The sequence below is a fragment of the Engraulis encrasicolus genome, chromosome 2 (genome assembly GCF_034702125.1).
Source record: "Engraulis encrasicolus isolate BLACKSEA-1 chromosome 2, IST_EnEncr_1.0, whole genome shotgun sequence".
NCBI lineage: Eukaryota > Metazoa > Chordata > Actinopteri > Clupeiformes > Engraulidae > Engraulis > Engraulis encrasicolus.
In genome coordinates, this window is record NC_085858.1 from 40629320 (window position 1) to 40648117 (window position 18798).

Consider the following 18798-nt stretch of genomic DNA (forward strand, 5'->3'; position numbering starts at 1 on the left):
GAACATCGCGCATAGAGGAGGTAACACACACACACACACACACACACACACACACACACACACACACACACACACACACACACACACACACACACACACACACACACACACACACACACACACACACACACACACACACACACACACACACACACACACACACACACACACACACACAGTACAGTCTGCTTTTTGTACATGATAAACCAAACTGGGCCAGTGGTTTTTCAGCTTTTTCTCCTAAAGGCCCTTACCCGTGCCCAGGACAAGTCATGCACCCCTAACCCAAACTTCTACACGTGTATACGCACTAACAAATGATTTAAATGCTTAATTACAATGACTCTTGCTCGAGACAATCAATACCTTTATGACTGTACATGGGGACCAAAATACACTTTGTTATATATTTTTTGGTTTTGATTCAGCCTAATTGTAATATTCACAAGCAGAATTTTGGTCACAACATCAATGCAAACCAAATGCGTACCCCCTCCAATTTCTGCCGTACCCCAGGGGGGGCACGAACCCCAGGTTGAGAACCACGACAGTAGGCTATCATCCGCCATAGCACTTACCATCTATTGAGGATTTCAACTCTGGACAGGACCGTACTAAGACACTGTGCTGCCCCCGGGCACTACACTTCGCAGGTGCCCCCCTTTATCAACAATATTTATGTAGTTTGTTTCAGCTAAGCAATCTGGTTTGTTTCATATGTTTCCCTCTAACTGGCTGTAACTGGCCCTTGTGGATAATCTGGCCCTGACTCAAAGGTGTTTGTATTTCCCGCTTGTGCTTTCCGCGTTGTGGTGCAACAATTTTGCATGGTCAGTCATGGTCTACCACACCGCAGAAAAGCATTTTTTGGTCACATGACCAGGCTCGCAGAGTTTTCCCGCCGTGTCTGTGAATTTCTGTTGCTAAACGCTAATTTGTCAGTAAAAAGCAACGTTTATGATGCAACAAGAGCGAAAAAAGCAAAGGAAATGGCGAAATTGTGTCCAGACCAAAACCACCCCTAACCCACACCTGTGACGGGGCGTTGTGGAGCATGAGATAAGTTGTGATGCACAAACAGGGTCGCTGACAGCGTTGGCTGGGTCAGGGACAAAGACATCTGAAAGGGCCCCCAAACCCAATACATACAATGTAATGAGGATCCAATTCTGGGGCCCCTCTTTCCCTGGGCCCGGGACAAGTAACCCCTTTGTCCCCCTCTGTCGGCTTCCCAGTGCACAAACGTGATAGATGGTTCAAGTCGCCGTGTTCTCCAAGTTGCTGTGATGCCATGTCTGGGTCAGATAATGTCTGGATCACATAGCAAAGGTGCTGTGTAGAAATCATATGGCTTGGCACTGACAGTGGTCTACTCACCACAGCAGATAGGCCCGTCATGCACTAAGTCTGTGTGTGTGTGTGTGTGTGTGTGTGTGTGTGTGTGTGTGTGTGTGTGTGTGTGTGTGTGTGTGTGTGTGTGTGTGTGTGTGTGTGTGTGTGTGTGTGTGTGTGTGTGTGTGTGTGTGTGTTACAGGGTGTGGAGAGAAGCTGGAGAGTACCATGGAGGCGTTTAACCAGTGAGTGACATTTCCTCTTTTTATTTCACTTTCTTTCCGGAACCTGCTCTCTAGTGTTCCCAGAATCTGCTCTCTAGTGTTCTGGAACCTGCTAGTAATCCAGAACCTGCTCTCTACTGTTCCGGAACCTTTCCTCTCAAGCATTTCATAATCTTCAATACCTCTTTCTGTTACTTCTCTTTTTTCTACCATCTCCTCTCTTTGTCAGACTATACCCATCTTTCCTGTCTTTCATTTCTCCCTCCATCTGTTCCTCCTTTACATGTGTTTCTCTTCTCCCATTTTAACACATACGTAGAAAATATTAGCAATGTCAGCCACAACGTCTACAGCGTTCCTGATTCTTGTGGATTTCATGCCTCTTAGATATTTTATTTCCGCTTGTCTCCTATATTCCAGCTTAACTCAATTTTATCTTATTTCTCTTATCTATTTTATGCTTTACTTTCGTTTTAATTATTTTTTTGTTTTCAATATTGATGTTAATCTAACTGTTAAGTATGTTGTGTTGCATATCTTGCATGAAATGGTGCTATACAAATACAATGGGTGGATTCCAATATGCGAATTCTTTCCTCCCTTGCTCACTTGCCTGCTTGTTGTGACCACATGATGATGTCACTCATGACAGAAAATTAATTCATTATCTTGCAAAAGCACACTTCTAAAGTCATTTCCTCATTTGCAATCGGGATGGTGAATGAAGAACAGTCTCCCAAAAATGTTTGTAGCAAGGCTGACTTTATTGTTTTCTCTACGGAGGCGGGGCGTCAGCAAAATGTGAGGCCACAGGCACAAGTTGAGGACGGGACTGTGCATATTGGAATGAAATCAGTTATTCTATTCTACTTCTCTGTAGTGCTAAAGCGGTGGGGGCAGACATGTTTGAGCTGGACTGTCACATGACTAAGGATGGTCATGTGATCGTGTCACATGACGGGAACCTGCTGAGGCAGACGGGGGTTGACGTCGACATCTCCTCTCTCAACCTGCAGGTGGGAACACAAACACATATTTACCCGGCTTAAGGCAAGCTTTTGGCCCAGGTCTGGCCTGCTTAAGGCACGCTTTTGGCCCAGGTCTGGCCTGCTTAAGGCAAGCTTTTGGCCCAGGTCTGGGATGCTTAAGCCATGCTTTTGGCCCAGTTTTGGCCTGCTTAATGCAAGCTTTTGGCCCAGTTCTGGCCTGCTTAAAGTCACTAGATAACCCTATTTCCAAAAAATAATCCAGAATACATTACATTACATTTCATTACATTGCACTTAGCTGACGCTATCATTTATTCAAAGCGACTTACAACTTTTATTTTTCAGGGTATTGGTTACAGTCCCTGGAGCAATGTCGGGTTTGGTGCCTTGCTCAAGGATATATAGAATCAGAACTACTGTTCTGCAGAGACGAGAGACAAGAGGATGGAGTGATGGGTGGAGAGGATGGGTGCAGAGAAAACAGAATAATCCACTGACCACAGCCCACTGACCTTGAAGCCACAGGTGACCTAGGTCAGTGGATTGTTCTGTTTTCTCTAAACCTGTGGTTTCGTTCCATCCCCTTGTCTCTCTCTCGCTCGCCCTCTCCTCCCTCTCCCTTGCACTGGTGTGTTCATGGCTCTTCGACTGAATTCGGCAGAATTATCACAAGGTCACCGCAGCTTCAACATTCCAACCTAGATTAAAAGTTGTAGAATACCAAGGCACTCATCTTCTTTGTAGATAAAATGCTTTTGTTTTAATGGGCATAACATGATTAAAACACTTTGAATGCTTTTTAATCATGTTAAGTCCATTAAAATAAAAGCATTTTAACAAAAAAGAAGATGAGTGCTTTGGTATTTTACAACTTTTAAAATGAACACAGCCTGTCACCTAAGAGCACCATCTTTACAAAGTACTAGCGTAGTTCCAGGTAGCACTCCAACTGGACTGGATTCCAACCCAAATGTTGATGTGACGGCTCAGCCATCACTCACAAGGCCTCTGCATGAAATGCTTCACGATAAACAATGTGCAGAATTTGTGATTAAGGTTTCGTATAGGTAAGTTCCAGTTTGTTTGCGAACGTCGGTGGGATTTCCATTGCTAAAATACTGCCAGTGGCTCATGGACGGCACACCACCAGATTCAGGAAAGAGCAGAACGTCCACTTGAAAATAAAAATATCCGGGTGAAATGTTGAAGTTGCAACATTATACACATACTGGGAGTGCAAATACAGTGTGCCTCGTAAAGCTTGGCATTACTGAATGCCACAACGCGAAGCAACACGACAGGTGCACCATGCAATATTTTTAGTAGCTCGTTTCTAGAATGCATGCTGCTCATTCACAAATGTTACCTTTTTCATGAATACTTTTACAACCACGACTATGTTACCGAAAGTGGTCTGCAGTGAAGGTGATGTGGCTTGCGACGTTTCAAAACAGCTTTGGCTTGAATTTAAAAAAAAAATTAAATCACACATCAGGCCACCGGGCAAATGCCCGGTATGCCCTAGGACCAGTTCAGCAGTGACTACCATCATCAAATTCTAAGCATTCACCATGGCTCGGAAAATTGCACTTGTCATATATGAAAACGGGGATCTTCTCCATTGTCTGCTTTTATCTTTCAGGACCTTTCAGGACCTTCAGGACCCCTCTACAAAGAGAATCTGGAGGTCACCTTCAACATCGGTGAGTTACATGTCCCAAGTTCATTCATGGCACATAACTCATAGAAAGAGGATTCAAAAGTAAAAGTATAAACTTTAAAAAAAAGAAAGAAAACAAACACCGTTTCCTTCCAATACAGGTAACTTATCTGGATAACCAGTAGACCTGCGTACTTGTCTTACGATCAGCTGACTCTGCACTGGCGGCTTGTGATGAGTTCTTGTTTGTCTTTTTTAGTAACAACACAGTCTATCTCATTAGGCAAAATGGAGTAGATGGTGTAACAGCTATGTAATATCATGTGCTTGTACAGTACATCATGAATTTACTTTTACTTTTACTTTAACACCTCTGGATGTCTGGCCCCTGGTTACAGCTGTTGCTATGTGGAAGCTGACGTGTCCGCCCCTGGTTACGGCTGTTGCTATGTGGAAGCTGACGTGTCCGCCCCTGGTTACGGCTGTTGCTATGTGGAAGGTGACGTGTCCGCCCCTGGTTAGGGCTGTTGCTATGTGGAAGGTGACGTGTCCGCCCCTGGTTACGGCTGTTGCTATGTGGAAGCTGACGTGTCCGCCCCTGGTTAGGGCTGTTGCTATGTGGAAGGTGACGTGTCCGCCCCTGGTTACGGCTGTTGCTATGTGGAAGCTGACGTGTCCGCCCCTGGTTAGGGCTGTTGCTATGTGGAAGCTGACGTGTCCGCCCCTGGTTACGGCTGTTGCTATGTGGAAGCTGACGTGTTGTTTGTTCTGTAGGCCACTACAGCTCAGGAGAGGACAGGAGGTTTGTGTTGCTGGAGGACGTCTTCAAGGCCTTCCCCTCCATGCCCATCAACATTGAGGTCAAAGAGGACAACGACCAGCTCATACAGAAGGTACAACAGCACCCACGTAACCATAGCAACCACCAGCTCATACAGAAGGTACAGCAGCACCCACGTAACCATAGTAACCACCAGCTCATACAGAAGGTACAACAGCACCCACGTCACCATAGCAACCACCAGCTCATACAGAAGGTACAACAGCACCCACGTCACCATAGCAACCACCAGTTCATATAGAAGGTAAAACAGCACCCACGTAACCATAGTAACCACCAGCTCATACAGAAGGTACAGCAGCACCCACGTAACCATAGCAGCCACCAGCTCATACAGAGGGTAGAACAACACCCAGTCTCAACATCACCATAACATGTGTGTGTTTGTGTGTGTGTGTGTGTGTGTGTGTGTATGTGTGTGCGCGCTTCCTGTAGGTTGCATCTCTGGTGAAGTCATATGGGAGAGACGCCATCACAGTTTGGGCCTCTGAGAGAGATAACCTTATGAACAAATGCAGGGAACAGGTACGGTGTGTGTGTGTGTGTGTGTGTGTGTGTGTGTGTGTGTGTGTGTGTGTGTGTGTGTGTGTGTGTGTGTGTGTGTGTGTGTGTGTGTGTGTGTGTGTGTGTGTGTGTGTGTGTGTGTTCATTGATGTGAGACATTTGCTTGTGTGTGTGTGCAAGCACGTCAAGAATCACGTTTAAAATTATTTTGTAGTGAAAACTCTTTTGTCATTGTGTGTGTGTGTGTGTGTGTGTGTGTGTGTGTGTGTGTGTGTGTGTGTGTGTGTGTGTGTGTGTGTGTGTGTGTGTGTGTGTGTGTGTGTGTGTGTGTGTGTGTGTGTGTGTAGAACCCAGACATGCCGTTCAGCTTCACCATAGAGCGTAGTCTGCAGCTGCTGATCCTGTTCTACACCGGCCTGCTGCCATTCATATCACTTAGAGAAACACTACTGCAGTTCTACCTACCACGCATCTTCAACAGGTGAGGGAGTGTGTGTGTGTGTGTGTGTGTGTGTGTGTGTGTGTGTGTGTGTGTGTGTGTGTGTGTGTGTGTGTGTGTGTGTGTGTGTGTGTGTGTGTGTGTGTACATGTGAGTGTGTGCATGCGTGTTTGATTAAGGGATCTGAGCTCTGGTTCTTCACTTCCTGTCCCAACAGGAAATACACCCCTGAGCACAGAGAGCTGAGGACCAGACTTGGAGCCTTCCTTTACGACAAGTAAGAGCATAGTATCACTCTACTCTACTCTACTCTACTCTACTCTACTCTACTCTACTCTACTCTACTCTACTCTACTCATTTCGAACATAATAAGATCACATCACACCTCTGTACTCTACTCTACTACTCTGTTCTTCTCATTCACAACATAATGACCATATCACCTACTCACACCACTCCACTCTACTCTACTCTAACCATTCACAACATAGTAAGATCATGTCACCTACCCACACTCTCATTCTCAACATCATATGATCATATCAACTCCTCAGCAACTCAGTCTGATTAAAATCAAATCGTATATCAAGTATTCACATGCTCATTCAGGACATGATAAGATCATATCATACCACTCCACTCTTCTCCACTCATCCTCAAAATAATAAAATCATATACCACTCTACTCTACTCTACTAATTTTCAACATAGTAAGATCATGTCATCTCCTCACCAACTCTATTTGGCTATAAAATACAGTAAGATCCCATTCTCCTCTCATGTGCATTCTGAATGTGTTTTCTCATATCATTCATTTCTCCCTATCCTCTCTGTACCAGACTGATCTATTTGAACACTACACCTACTCACACTCGTTCTGAACATACTGTATAAGAACATTATCCTGCCTCCCCTCGTTCATTTCTCTCTCCTGTGTTTCGAATATTGTTAATTTCTCCCTCTCCTCTCTGTCCCAGGCTGACCATGAGGAAGGCTCTATTTGAACACCTGGTGAAGAGGGGCATGCAGGTACATTTCTAACGACAGACAGATATCTATAATAATAATATTTGTATTCTATGAGCGCCTAATCTAACATGATATGCAGTACATAGAAATGTAAACATTTTGAAATAGCATAAAATGCTATTTAAATGTACCTTAATTTTACCCAACCACCCTGTGTGTGTTGACTGTTGCAGGTCCACTTGTATCTATAACATACTACTGTATATCTGACTCTGTGTGTGTGTGTGTGTGTGTGTGTGTGTGTGTGTGTGTGTGTGTGTGTGTGTGTGTTTTGCAGGTGCACCTGTTTGTGTGTAACGAGGACAGTGACATCCAGGCTGCGTTTGACGCCGGGGCGACAGGCGTGATGTCAGACTACCCAACACTCCTATCTGATTGGCTGAGGAGACACCCTGACCCTGTCCCGGCCATCGCTGAGGCCGAGAGGAAGAAGAACTGCTAAAATCACACACACACACGCACACGCACACGCACACGCACACACACACACACACACACACATGCACGCACGCACGCACGCACGCACGCACACACACACGCACGCACGCACGCACGCACGCACGCACGCACGCACACACACACACACACACACACACACACACACACACACACGGTTCTTTCCAATCTCCAGACTCCCGTCAAACCATGTGCCTGTGGCCTCGTGATGACACTGCAAGACATCATTGACGACAGACGTTTAATTCCACATCTTGCAAACACTCAATTCAAAAGTAATTTTCTCATTTGCAATCGGGATGTTAAAATGGGGAAAAAGTACCCCAAATGTTGTTGTGGCTAGGCAGGGGAAACATTGTTTTCTCCACGCATGCAGGACATCAGTGAAGTGTGAGGCCACAAGTAGAGGTGGAAGATGGGAGTTAGGATAATAGAATGGACCCATACACTTCTCACTGTAACCCATACACTGTAACCCATACACTTCTCACTGTAACCCATACACTGTAACCCATACACTTCTCACTGTAACCCATACACTGTAACCCATACACTTCTCACTGTAACCCATTTTAGCCTGATGCTGCATATACACTGTTTGACCTTTAGCGCCTGGAGCAAAGTATATGCTGCATTCAGGCTCTTGAGATTTGAGCTTTGTTATTCACAATGTGGGTAGGCCTATGTTAGAGCTGAATGAACACATTCTAATGTAAAATGAAGGTACTAGCTTTTAAATGTAACTTATTTCATGTTTTTATATGCTTCGGAGGCTGAGATATTTAGGTTTTAATAGGCAGAGGGCACCTTTTCCCAAAATAGGATTAGGCATTCAGCAGGCGTTTTTTGCTGGTGCCTTAGGCTACAATGGGTTAACACCATTGATTGAATATTATTCACTCTCATTGGTTAACACACACTGAAATTCACTGCTGTATGTCTGTGTGTGTGTTCTACCTGGGCTGGGTAAAATAATAGATGTAATCGATAATCGATCGATTTCTTTTAAAATTCACATAATCAATTCACAGGGCACAAAATCGACTGTTTTGTTCTTTTTCTTTTTGTTTAATTTAGGTCTATGGAAAATACCCAGTCGGTATTAGTCAATAAGGCCTAGTCCTACTTATTACAAATTAGGAATCTGTTAACACTGTCAAGCCACAGCCCTTTGACATTTTTATATAAAAATAGGCAACAGCATCTTTTGGGGGAAATCCTTGCACCAAGAAGGGAACGGATTGAATCGATTCAGAATGAATCGAATTGAATCGTGATTAATCAATTCAAAGCCCTAAGAATTGAAATCGAATCGATACAGGAACATGGCTGCGATACCCAGCCCAATTCTTGTGTATTATTACTCTTCTCTGATTACCACCTTTTCAAATATTTAATGATCATTTGTTTTACCTGTATTTGTTTTGTATTTATTACATTATATGATTAAGTTATGAATAAAAGTAACCATGTCTATGAATTGACCATATCTGTGTATTGTGGTGACTGTGATTACAGCAAAAGGGTGTGACTGTGCCAATCACAGTTTAAATTAACAATCTACAGTAGTCTGCAACACATAAGGCCAACAGCAGGCCCAAGTGGTGAGTAGTTTAAATGACTGTGTATACATAAGTAACAGGTGGTGTTTTCCTTTTGTTCAGATGTTTTCAGTTGTGCATGTACACGTAGCACGTAGGCCTACAGTTAGAGACCTGGACCCCGTTTCTCGACAGTGTCGTTGCTAACTAAGCTAGCAACATAATTGGTTGCAATGCAATTTCCCATTGGCAACTTATAAGTTGCTAACTAGTTAACAACGTCACTGTCGAGAAACAGGGTCCTGTGTTAAATAGTGTTGCATAGTATAGACCTAAAGAGACACACAGCTTCGCCATCATAATTACTTTATTGACATGGATGGATGTCAAAATATACAGACATGGTAACAACACCTCCACAGTGTGCTGTCAACATTTAAAGTAACATTTAATGTAAAGCCACAGCCATTGAGGAACCTGGATCACTTAGATTTTAAACTGTCCAATTTCTCATGAGGGGTCATCGATGTCTGCTCTGATTGGTCAGTGTAGTCACCAGCTCAGCTTGTGATTGGTCAGACCACCTCCAGGGGGTCTCTGTCAGTCTTTGAGATCGCCACGGTTATGGAGTCGGGCAGGCGGACGGTGAGCCTCTCCCTGACGACGGCCAGGAAGCCGCGCTCGCTGTTACTATGGTCACTCAGGATCACACTGGTCCCCGTGGCAACCGCGTCCAGCACCTCGTGATGCGACATCTCACCTGGAGGACCACGGAACAAAATCACACATTATATTATTTTTATTTTTGAATAATGATATAGGAGGCATGTTTTAAGATAACATGTAATTGTATACTTCTATATTGTGATTTATGTGACGTTTTATTGGAATAGGAAGCCTGACCAGGGAGTGGGGTTGCAAAGGGTGTGTGTGTGTGTGTTACCTGTGATGTAGAGGTCTGCTTTGACTCCCTGTAGAACGGACGCTCCTGATCCTGCACACACTGCTACGGAGCTCACCAGGGACTCTACACACACACACACACACACACACACACACACACACACACACACACACACACACACACACACACACACACACACACACACACACACACACACACACACACACACACACACACACACACACACTTAGTTAGCACACTTTTGTATAGTGTTTCATCCTTCAATGCCAAAGTCTTCCACTGACTCCAATACACATACGACAGTGTTTGTCTTTCTTTCGCTTCATCACTACTCCCACTTGAGGCCAGTCATGGGTAAGCGGTTAGAGCGTCAGACTTGTAGCCCAAAGGTTGCCGGTTCGACATCCGACCCGCCAGGTTGGTGGGGTGAGTAATTAACCAGTGCTCTCCCCCAGTGTTTCTCAACAGGGGTGCCGGGGCACCCTGGGGTGCCACGGGCCGCCCTCAGGGGTGCCGCAGAAATGTGGCTCATAAATAAATTCAGTGGATTAAATTGAAGTCAGTGGAATATTTCATCTGCCATTTACGCACAATAAAGTAAATATACTGTAGGTCGGCCCAGTCAGCTGCAACTTCGAACGTAGGTCGTGTGATGTCTCCAAATGTGTTACTTTTCTAAGCTTGTGTGGTATCGGATGCGATGCCATGTTACGGCTTGTTGGTTTGGGGTGCCTTGAAATTTTTCATGAATTGAAAGGGTGCCTAGCCTAAGAAAAGGTTGAGAAACACTGCTCTCCCCCATCCTCCTCCATGACTGAGGTACTCTGCTCTCTTCTCCTCTTCCATACCTCCTGCTCTCTTCTCCTCCTCCACGCCTCCTGCTCTCTTGTTATCCTCCTCCTCACCTCTTGCTCTCTTCTCCTCCCTCCACGCCTCCTGATCTCTTCTCACACCCATAGAGCTCTAAACTCTTTTCCTCTTCATCTCATATTGCCCTCGTTCATACTCCTGATTTTTCAAATACTTGTCTCAGGTGTGGTAGCCTCTCTCTCTCTCACTCGCTCTCTTTGTCACTCTCTCTCGTTCTCTCTCTCCATCTATCCATCCCTCTCTATCCGTCCCTCTCTCTCCCCCCCACCCACCCACTCTCTCTCTCTCTCTCTCTCTCTCTCTCTCCTCTCTCTCTCTCTCTCTCTCTCTCTCTCTCTCTCTCTCTCTCTCTCTCTCTCTCTCCTCTCTCTCTCTCTCTCTCTCTCTCTCTCTCTCTCTCTCTCTCTCTCTCTCTCCTCCACCCCGCCCCCTCCCTCTCTCCTCTCCCCACGTCTTCTGGTGTCCGAGTGCCAACCCCCCCCCCCCCCCCCCCCCCACTCTGCCCTGCCCCACCCCCCCCCCCCCCCTCACCTGTGGTCTTCTGGTGTCCGAGTGCCAGTCTCAGGTGTGGCAGCCCCAGGTGAGCCTTCATACGCTGCACAGCCGTCGCCACGGTTACCGGCTCACTCAGGTGACACAGGCGGCCCTGGCCACAGCCAATCAGGGGAGACTGAGGAGGAAGAGGAAGCGGAGAAGGAAGAAGAGGAGGAGGTTGGAAGGAGAGGAGAAGAAGAGGAGAAGGAAGAGGAGAGTAGGAGGTGGCGAAGAGGAGGAGGAGTAGCAGGAGAGGAGGAGGAGAGGAGGAAAGGAGAGGATGAGGAGAGGAGAGGATGAGGAGAGGAGAGGATGAGGAGGGGGACAGAGGAGAGGAGGAGGAGATGACAAAGTGGTGAAAGTGATGAAGAGGAAGAAAATCGAGGAGGAGCAGAAAGAGGAGGAAAAAGAGGTTGCCAATAGGTAACTTTCAAACATGTAACTCACAAATGTGTATTAAACGTTTTTATCTTCCATGTTCTCTTGTCTCACCTGCTGTAGCTGGGTGATGCGCATGCTGGGGCCCACTGCTGCATGTCCTAACAGCACCTGAACACACGAGGGCAGCACCGAGCCACCACACACCACACTCGCATGGAATCCATCAGACTCCAACCTGGGGGGGATAGAGACAGAGGGAGAGAGAGAGAGAGAGAGAGAGAGAGAGAGAGAGAGAGAGAGGGGTTTAAGAAGTCCTTTATTGGACCAAAAGGTGTGATGGAGGGTAGAGAGAGAGAGATGCAGAGAGATGGAGAGAGAGGGTGGGAGAGAAGGAGCAAGGGAGGGTAGAAAGAGGGAGAATGGAGAGAGAGTGAGAGAGGAACATCGGACTAAAATAATGTGTATGAAGAACCAAGTGAACAATGCCATCTACTGGAGATAAGGAACCTGGCAGTGGTCTCTGTCTCTCTGGTGTGTGTGTGTGTGTGTGTGTGTGTGTGTGTGTGTGTGTGTGTGTGTGTGTGTGTGTGTGTGTGTGTGTGTGTGTGTGTGTGTGTGTGTGTGTGTTACCTGACAGTAGTATACATGGGTTCTCAGTGTTTATCAACACGATGTTATGAGGAGGGGCAAGACACTGGCAGCCAACCACGTGAACTAATTTTTTGAACGACAGCAGTTTCCAACCATCAGAGGTTGAGTTGTGCGCAGCTAGGTTCGCACAGTCAGGTTACAAACTAAATTTAGAACCCATGTATATTGTAGTGTGTTTATGTCCGGTGTGTGTGTGTGTGTGTGTGTGTGTGTGTGTGTGTGTGTGTGTGTGTGTGTGTGTGTGTGTGCGTATGTGTGTGCGCGCGCACACGCGTTACCTGACAGTAGTATATTGTAGTGTGTTGATGTTTGGTGTGTGTGTGTGTGTGTGTGTGTGTGTGTGTGTGTGTGTGTGTGTGTGTGTGTGTGTGTGTGTGTGTGTGTGAGTGTTACCTGACAGTAATATATGCGTGCGTGCGTGCGTGCGTGCGTGCGTGCGTGCGTGCGTGCGTGCGTGCGTGCGTGCGTGCGTGCGTGCGTGCGTGTTACCTGACAGTAGTATTATTGTAGTGTGTTTATGTCCGGTGTGTGTGTGTGTGAGTGTGTGTGTGTGTGTGTGTGAGTGTTACCTGACAGTAATATTGTAGTGTGCTGATGTTTGGTGTGTGTGTGTGTGTGTGTGTGTGGTGTGTGTGTGTGTGTGTGTGTTACCTGACAGTAGTATATTGTAGTGTGTTGATGTTTGGTGTGTGTGTGTGTGTGTGTGTGTGTGTGTGTGTGTGTGTGTGTGTGTGTGTGTGTGTGTGTGTGTGTGTGTGTGTGTGTGTGTGTGTGTGTGTGTTACCTGACAGTAGTATATTGTAGTGTGTTGATGTTTGGTGTGTGTGTGTTTGTGTGTGTGTGTGTGTGTGTGTGTGTGTGTGTGTGTGTGTGTGTGTGTGTGTGTGTGTGTGTGTGTGTGTGTGTGTATGTGTGTATGTGTGTATGTGTGTGTGTGTGTGTGTGTTACCTGACAGTAGTATATTGTAGTGTGTTGATATTTGGTGTGTGTGTGTGTGTGTGTGTGTGGGTGTGTGTGTGTGTGTGTGTGTGTGCGTGTGTGTTACCTGACAGTAGTATATTGTAGTGTGTTGATGTTTGGTGTCTCTTTCAGCTCGGCCATGATGGCGTCTAGCTGCTCCTGATTCTTAACGGTGAACTCCAACTTCTGCCTCTGGGGGGCGCTGCACTGGGCCTGGCTCAACACGGACACACTGCCACTACCTATAGGAGAAGAAGAGAGGAGAGGAGAGGAGAGGATAAGATAAGATGAGAGGAGTGGCGAAAAGAGGAGAGGAGAGGAAAGGAGAGGAGAGTGGGTGGGGGTAGCCTGGTCCTGACCATCCCATAATACTACCATTTCCATTTCGTATTCATGGTCTGGACTTTGTTTGATTTGACGCGATTGCAGGAAGCAGGAAGGGCATTTTCTGAAAAATCAGGAATCAGAAGTTGTTGAACAAACATGTCTGACGTCTATCTATGGCGATGTAGGACCGTTTAACAGACATGTCTGACAGAACATCCTACCGTAGGATAAAATTACAATGTAGGACCGTTTGTCAGAACACCAGCGAAAATCCTACCGGTCAACATCGCTCCACAGAGGACAGGTACCAGACGTAGTTCGGAGCCAAGTGTCTTGGCGGAAGTACGTAGGATGGCGCGCGAGACTGGGGGTGGGGGTGGGGGTCTTTCTAATATCCAAACTCCTGTCCTCTCTTGCTCACTTGCCTGCTTGTGGCCTCGTGATGACGTCACTGACGACAGAAGTGTATTTCAGTATCTCGTAAAAGTGCAATTCTAATGTTAATGTCCCATTTGCAGTCGGGATGTTGGATGGGGAAAAGTCCCCCCATATGTTGTTGACAGTGGGGAAACTTTACATCTTCTCCATGAAGGTAAGACGTCAGCGAAGCAGGAGGTCATAAGCAGAAGGAGAGGACGGGAGGTTAGATATTGAAAGGAACCCACTACGTCCAGTCCATTGTCCTAACCATGGAGGTAGTATAAGAACTGGAGAGAGTGAATAAGTCCCGCCTCCAGTCATTTCAATGGGAAATGCTAGGCTAGTGAATTCAGCCAAAATTGAACGATTTTTTCAGCTTCAAAGATGTTGTCGTTTCCGCCAACAGTTTACTCAGCCAATTACGTGCCACGTTACTGACTGACTTACGTATGACTAGAAAGATATATAGAAGACGGACATTGGATGCATGGAGGTGCCCAACCACAAACCTGTAAAGGTATGTGTGCCCAACACTAAACTCACGCACCCACCAATCACAAGTGGGGTCGGAAATGAGAATTTGTGAAAATGGCGAATGGGGAAGTGCCTTGCTAAGCGGCGAAGCTAATCAGCCAAATCCTGCCCCCCTGGTCTTAACCCCTGTCTTTGACTAGTGGCTGTGGCCCCGTGCTTCACTGACACACCGCCTCCATGGAGAACACAATAAAGTTCCCCTGCTGTCAACCTAGTCACAACAACTTTTGGGGTAATTTACTCCATTCAACATCTCAATTGCAAATTCAACATCCCAATGACAAACTGACCTTTGAATTGCACTTTTGTGAGATATTGAATTAAACATCTGTCATCAATGACAACTCCCGACCCGCCAGGTTGGTGGGGGAAGTAATTAACCAGTAATTAACCAGTGCTCTCCCCCATCCTCCTCCATGACTGAGGTACCCTGAGCATGGTACCGTCCCGCCGCACTGCTCCCTTGGGGCGCTACTTGGGGCTTCCCCCTTGCAATTTTGTTGTGTGCAATGTGCAGTGTTCACTTGTGTGCTGTGGGGTGCTCTGTCACAATGACAATGGGAGTTGTAGTTTCCCCAGTTTCGGCTTTCACTGTCATCACAAGGCCGCAAGCACAAGGAAGGACGCGAGTGTGGATAATGAAATGAGCCCACTGCATTACACATCCAGGAAGTACGCAAGTACATCACCTACCTACTCCTCCGATGAGCCAATCGTTGAGGCCGCCTTTCGCGCTGTCCCATGAGGTGTGAGGAGAGAACACGGCCATCCCGCCCTCCACCGCCCTCACAGCCAATCGCTGCTTCCAGTCCCTCTGCACCAGCCGTTTCATTGGTCGAAACAGCGGCGGGTGGTAGGAGACGATCAGGTCGCAGCCAATGGCCTCAGCCTCCTCCATGACGGGCAGCGTCAGGTCGTTGGTCAGCAGGATGGTTTTGATTGGACGAGGCTTGCTGGGCTCCACCAATAGGCCGACGTTGTCCCAGGACTCGGCCAATGAGAGAGGGGCAAGCTGCTCCAGGATATCAAGCACTTCCTTTAGATCCATCGCTCCAGCGGAACAGGATGACGAAGAGAAAGAGTGGCGGAGGAGGAGAGAGGGATGAGGCTCTCTGGACGATGAAGAAGAAGGGAGAGGAGAATAGTGTGAAGAGAAAATGGAGGAGGATAAAGAGTGATAAGGCCTTCTAGAGAATGAGGAATGGATAGGACGATGGCATGAAGAGAGAAAATATGAGGAGGAGAAAGAGTTAAGAGAGTGATAGAGAGGGCCAGAGGAAAGAATGTGATGATGTGGTGAAAGGGAGGATGAACGCTGTGGACAGCAGGATGAGGAGGAGGAGGAGAGTGTGATGGAGGGAGGTATCGCTATGGAGACAGAGGTGTAGAGTCTATGGGGGTGCAGTTGGAGACACGAGACGAAGAATCTTCTAGAATGCAGAACCGTTTCACACCCAGAGAACATGAGGAGGTGAGGGCGACCTAGGGAGAAAAGAAGAGAACATTACACTTAGCTGACGCTTTATGTCAAAGCGACTTACAGTTATTTAGGTACAGGATATTGGATACAGTCCCTTGAGGAAAGTGAGGTTAGGTGCCTTGCTCAAGGGGCACTTCAACCATGGATGAAGGTGCTAGTTAGGGTGGGATATGAACCTGCAACCCTCTGATCTGCTCCAACTATTGAGTCATGAATGAGGAGGAGAAAAGAACAGAACATGAGGAGAGAGCGAGAAAAGAAGCTGCAGCTCCTTAATGCACACCGTTCCACCAGTAATAAAAAAAGTTAACTACCATAGCACTACACCACTATCACAGTACACAGGGCCTTTGGTAATACATGGCTACTTGGTCATTGTCATTCTGGCAGCTAATTTATAGGGGCCATGTCTTACTGGGTTGTTAATAATTTTAGACACAATGTTAAAATCGTATTCACCAATAGGAAATGCAGGCAAATGTATGCAGCATTTTGGACATTACTGTAGAAAGTGCACTCCATACTAGTTCTCTGATCGTAACTGATTTAGTTTTTGCTATCATGATCTAGTTCATTTGTAGTAGACCAGCTAAACTTAGGACAGACTTCGGCTCTATTCAATACCACTTATGCATTGTGTTACATGAAATTTCCTTTACATTGCAGGCGATAAACAGCTTCAAACAAGGTGACAGTGATCAAATAGACCTTGTAACGATGCACAGACAGAGCACAGCAGCACACGGCGATTCAGAGGGTAAGTAAATGAATAGCATAGCCGTCACAAAATGTCAGGAGCAATATGCAAACACTACAATGCACCATATCGGAGGCTTGAAACTGATAATGAATGGCACACTGGCAATGGCACACCTACTGTCAACACAATGTGCAATTTGACACTTTACTTTACAAGGGTGCTAACGTTAACAGCAGCATTGCCCATTTGAAGGAGATTTGTACGAATTCAAAATGACTGACGCATGTGATTCACCAACAAACGTCAAATAAACATTGTCTGTGGAGTGTTTTGGCATTCAAGCACGAGAAAACTTACTTAAACACTCCGCATGCCAGACACGACATACAACTACCTCATTCTGCTACCCAGCGGCCGACTGCTGCTGTGTCAGCTCACCAATGAGATCGGAGATCGACATGAGACGTCACTTCCTGTTAGCCTTGCTCCACTGATGGGGAATGTAGTCTTTTAGCACAGACCTCTCCATGCGATAGTACTGTGAACAGACACTGCTCATCTAAATTCATTGCTGAATAGCTGTATGGGGAATTATATCAGTTCAACTGGGTGACTTATTAAGCAGTAATAGAAAAACAGGCAAAAAGAACAAATAGTATGCTATGAGAGAGGGTCAGCATTTTTAAAAAAATATTCAACCTTGATTTTACCATATAGGATAGACCCGTCGAGGTTGAAATTCTCTTTTACAAGGGTGCCCTGGAACAAATAAAACAAAAGATTTAAGGATCATCAGCTGGCATTCCAATATGCACACTCCCATCCTCCACTTGTGCTTGTTAGGCCAGTCAATCTAGCGTTTGACCCGGGGAAAATTGCAATAGTAATCATTCTAAGTTTTTTGTAATCCCTAGGTACAGTGAGTCCAATATGTATTTGATCCCTTGCTGATTTTGCCAGTTTGCCCACTAACAAAGACATGATCAGTCCATAAATGTAATGATAATATGTATTCTAACGTGGAGAGACAGAATATCAAAAAGAAATTCCAGAAAATAACTTAAAAGAATATATTTTAATTGATTTGTATTTAATTTAGCCAAATAAGTATTTGACCCCTCTAGCCAAAGACGACAAAGTACTTTGTGGCAAAGCCCTCGTTGTCTAGCAGAGAGGTCAGATGCTTCTTTTGATGACAATGTTTGTGCATATATTAGAAAAGATTTTTTCCCACTTTTCTTTGCAGATTATCTCTAAAACATTAATAGTTTGTAGCTGTAGCATGGCAAATGGGAGGTTCAGTTCCCTCCATAGAATTACTATTGGGTTTATGTTTGGAGACTGTCTAGGCCACTTCATGACTTTAGTATGCTTCTTCTTGAGCCACTCCTTCATTGCTTTGACTGTATGTTGTGTAATATTCTCGTGCTGGGAGATACAAAAATGGACCACCTTCACTCTAGTGGTGGAGGGAAGGACATTGGCACTCAGGATTGCACGTTACATGTCTCCCTCCATCCATTTGTTGATGATGTGAAGTTGTCCTGCGCTTTGGCCAGACAAGCACCCTCAAACCATGATGATACCACTTGCATGCATGATGGTGAGGAGGGTGTTCTTGGGATCATAGGCAGCAGTTCTCTTTCTCTTTAACACAGTGAATTGTGTTAATGCCAAACAGCTTGATTTTGGTTTCATCTGACCACAGCACCTCCTTATCGTGTCCCAAACCAGTCTGATGTTCGTTGGCAAACCTCAGGTGGGACTGCACAGGTTCCTTCTGAAGCAGGGTTACCATGTGTGCACTACAGGATTGTAATCCTCTGTGGCATTAAGTGCTACCAATAGTTTTCTCAGAGATTTTGGTCCCAGAAGATTTTATATCATTGCCTGGTTCATCCTGTACTGGTCTGGGGTACTTTCTTTCTGTTCTCATGATTATGGAATCCCTACAAAAAGTCAAATCTTGTATAGAACCCCAGACAGACTGATGGATGGT

At 45.9% G+C, this 18798-nt stretch overlaps 2 protein-coding genes across 3 annotated transcripts in view; one reads left to right on the top strand and one right to left on the bottom strand.

Annotated features, from left to right (window-relative positions):
- Window positions 1-7461, top strand: part of LOC134464558 (lysophospholipase D GDPD3-like) — an 8081-nt gene extending 620 nt beyond the window's left edge. The window contains exons 2-11 of the mRNA XM_063217983.1: window positions 1-20; window positions 1535-1577; window positions 2437-2572; window positions 4188-4248; window positions 4980-5098; window positions 5482-5571; window positions 5898-6031; window positions 6207-6266; window positions 6968-7019; window positions 7297-7461. The exon at window positions 1-20 is cut by the window's left edge and continues 182 nt beyond it. Of these exons, the coding sequence (XP_063074053.1) occupies window positions 1-20; window positions 1535-1577; window positions 2437-2572; window positions 4188-4248; window positions 4980-5098; window positions 5482-5571; window positions 5898-6031; window positions 6207-6266; window positions 6968-7019; window positions 7297-7461 (880 nt within the window). The remainder of the gene's footprint in view (window positions 21-1534; window positions 1578-2436; window positions 2573-4187; window positions 4249-4979; window positions 5099-5481; window positions 5572-5897; window positions 6032-6206; window positions 6267-6967; window positions 7020-7296) is intronic.
- Window positions 7462-9365: 1904 nt separating this feature from the next.
- Window positions 9366-17231, bottom strand: nif3l1 (NIF3 NGG1 interacting factor 3-like 1 (S. cerevisiae)). 2 transcript variants are annotated; one of them, XM_063215672.1, is made up of 7 exons: window positions 17157-17231; window positions 15309-16101; window positions 13424-13576; window positions 11838-11961; window positions 11343-11481; window positions 9960-10043; window positions 9366-9776 (listed from the first exon to the last, which is right to left on the bottom strand). In XM_063215672.1, the coding sequence occupies exons 2-7, from the start codon at window positions 16082-16084 to the stop codon at window positions 9592-9594; spliced, it is 1461 nt and encodes a 486-aa protein (XP_063071742.1). In that variant the 5' UTR covers window positions 16085-16101; window positions 17157-17231; the 3' UTR covers window positions 9366-9591. The 2 variants fall into 2 exon arrangements, with proteins under 2 accessions (XP_063071742.1, XP_063071750.1); XM_063215680.1 differs by having other exon boundaries at window positions 17194-17214.
- Between the last annotated feature and the right edge of the window lie 1567 nt (window positions 17232-18798).

What these genes read in the sequence shown, in the direction of transcription:
- nif3l1 (XM_063215672.1), bottom strand. Translation starts at nt 16,084, where the DNA reads ATGTTCTCTGGGTGTGAAACGGTTCTGCATTCTAGAAGATTCTTCGTC. An exon ending in CTACAATATACTACTGTCAG is followed by an intron (nt 11,962 to 13,423) that starts GTAACACACACG and finishes TATCCCCCCCAG; the next exon opens with GTTGGAGTCTGATGGATTCC. An exon ending in GCATCACCCAGCTACAGCAG is followed by an intron (nt 11,482 to 11,837) that starts GTGAGACAAGAG and finishes CTTCCTCCTCAG; the next exon opens with TCTCCCCTGATTGGCTGTGG.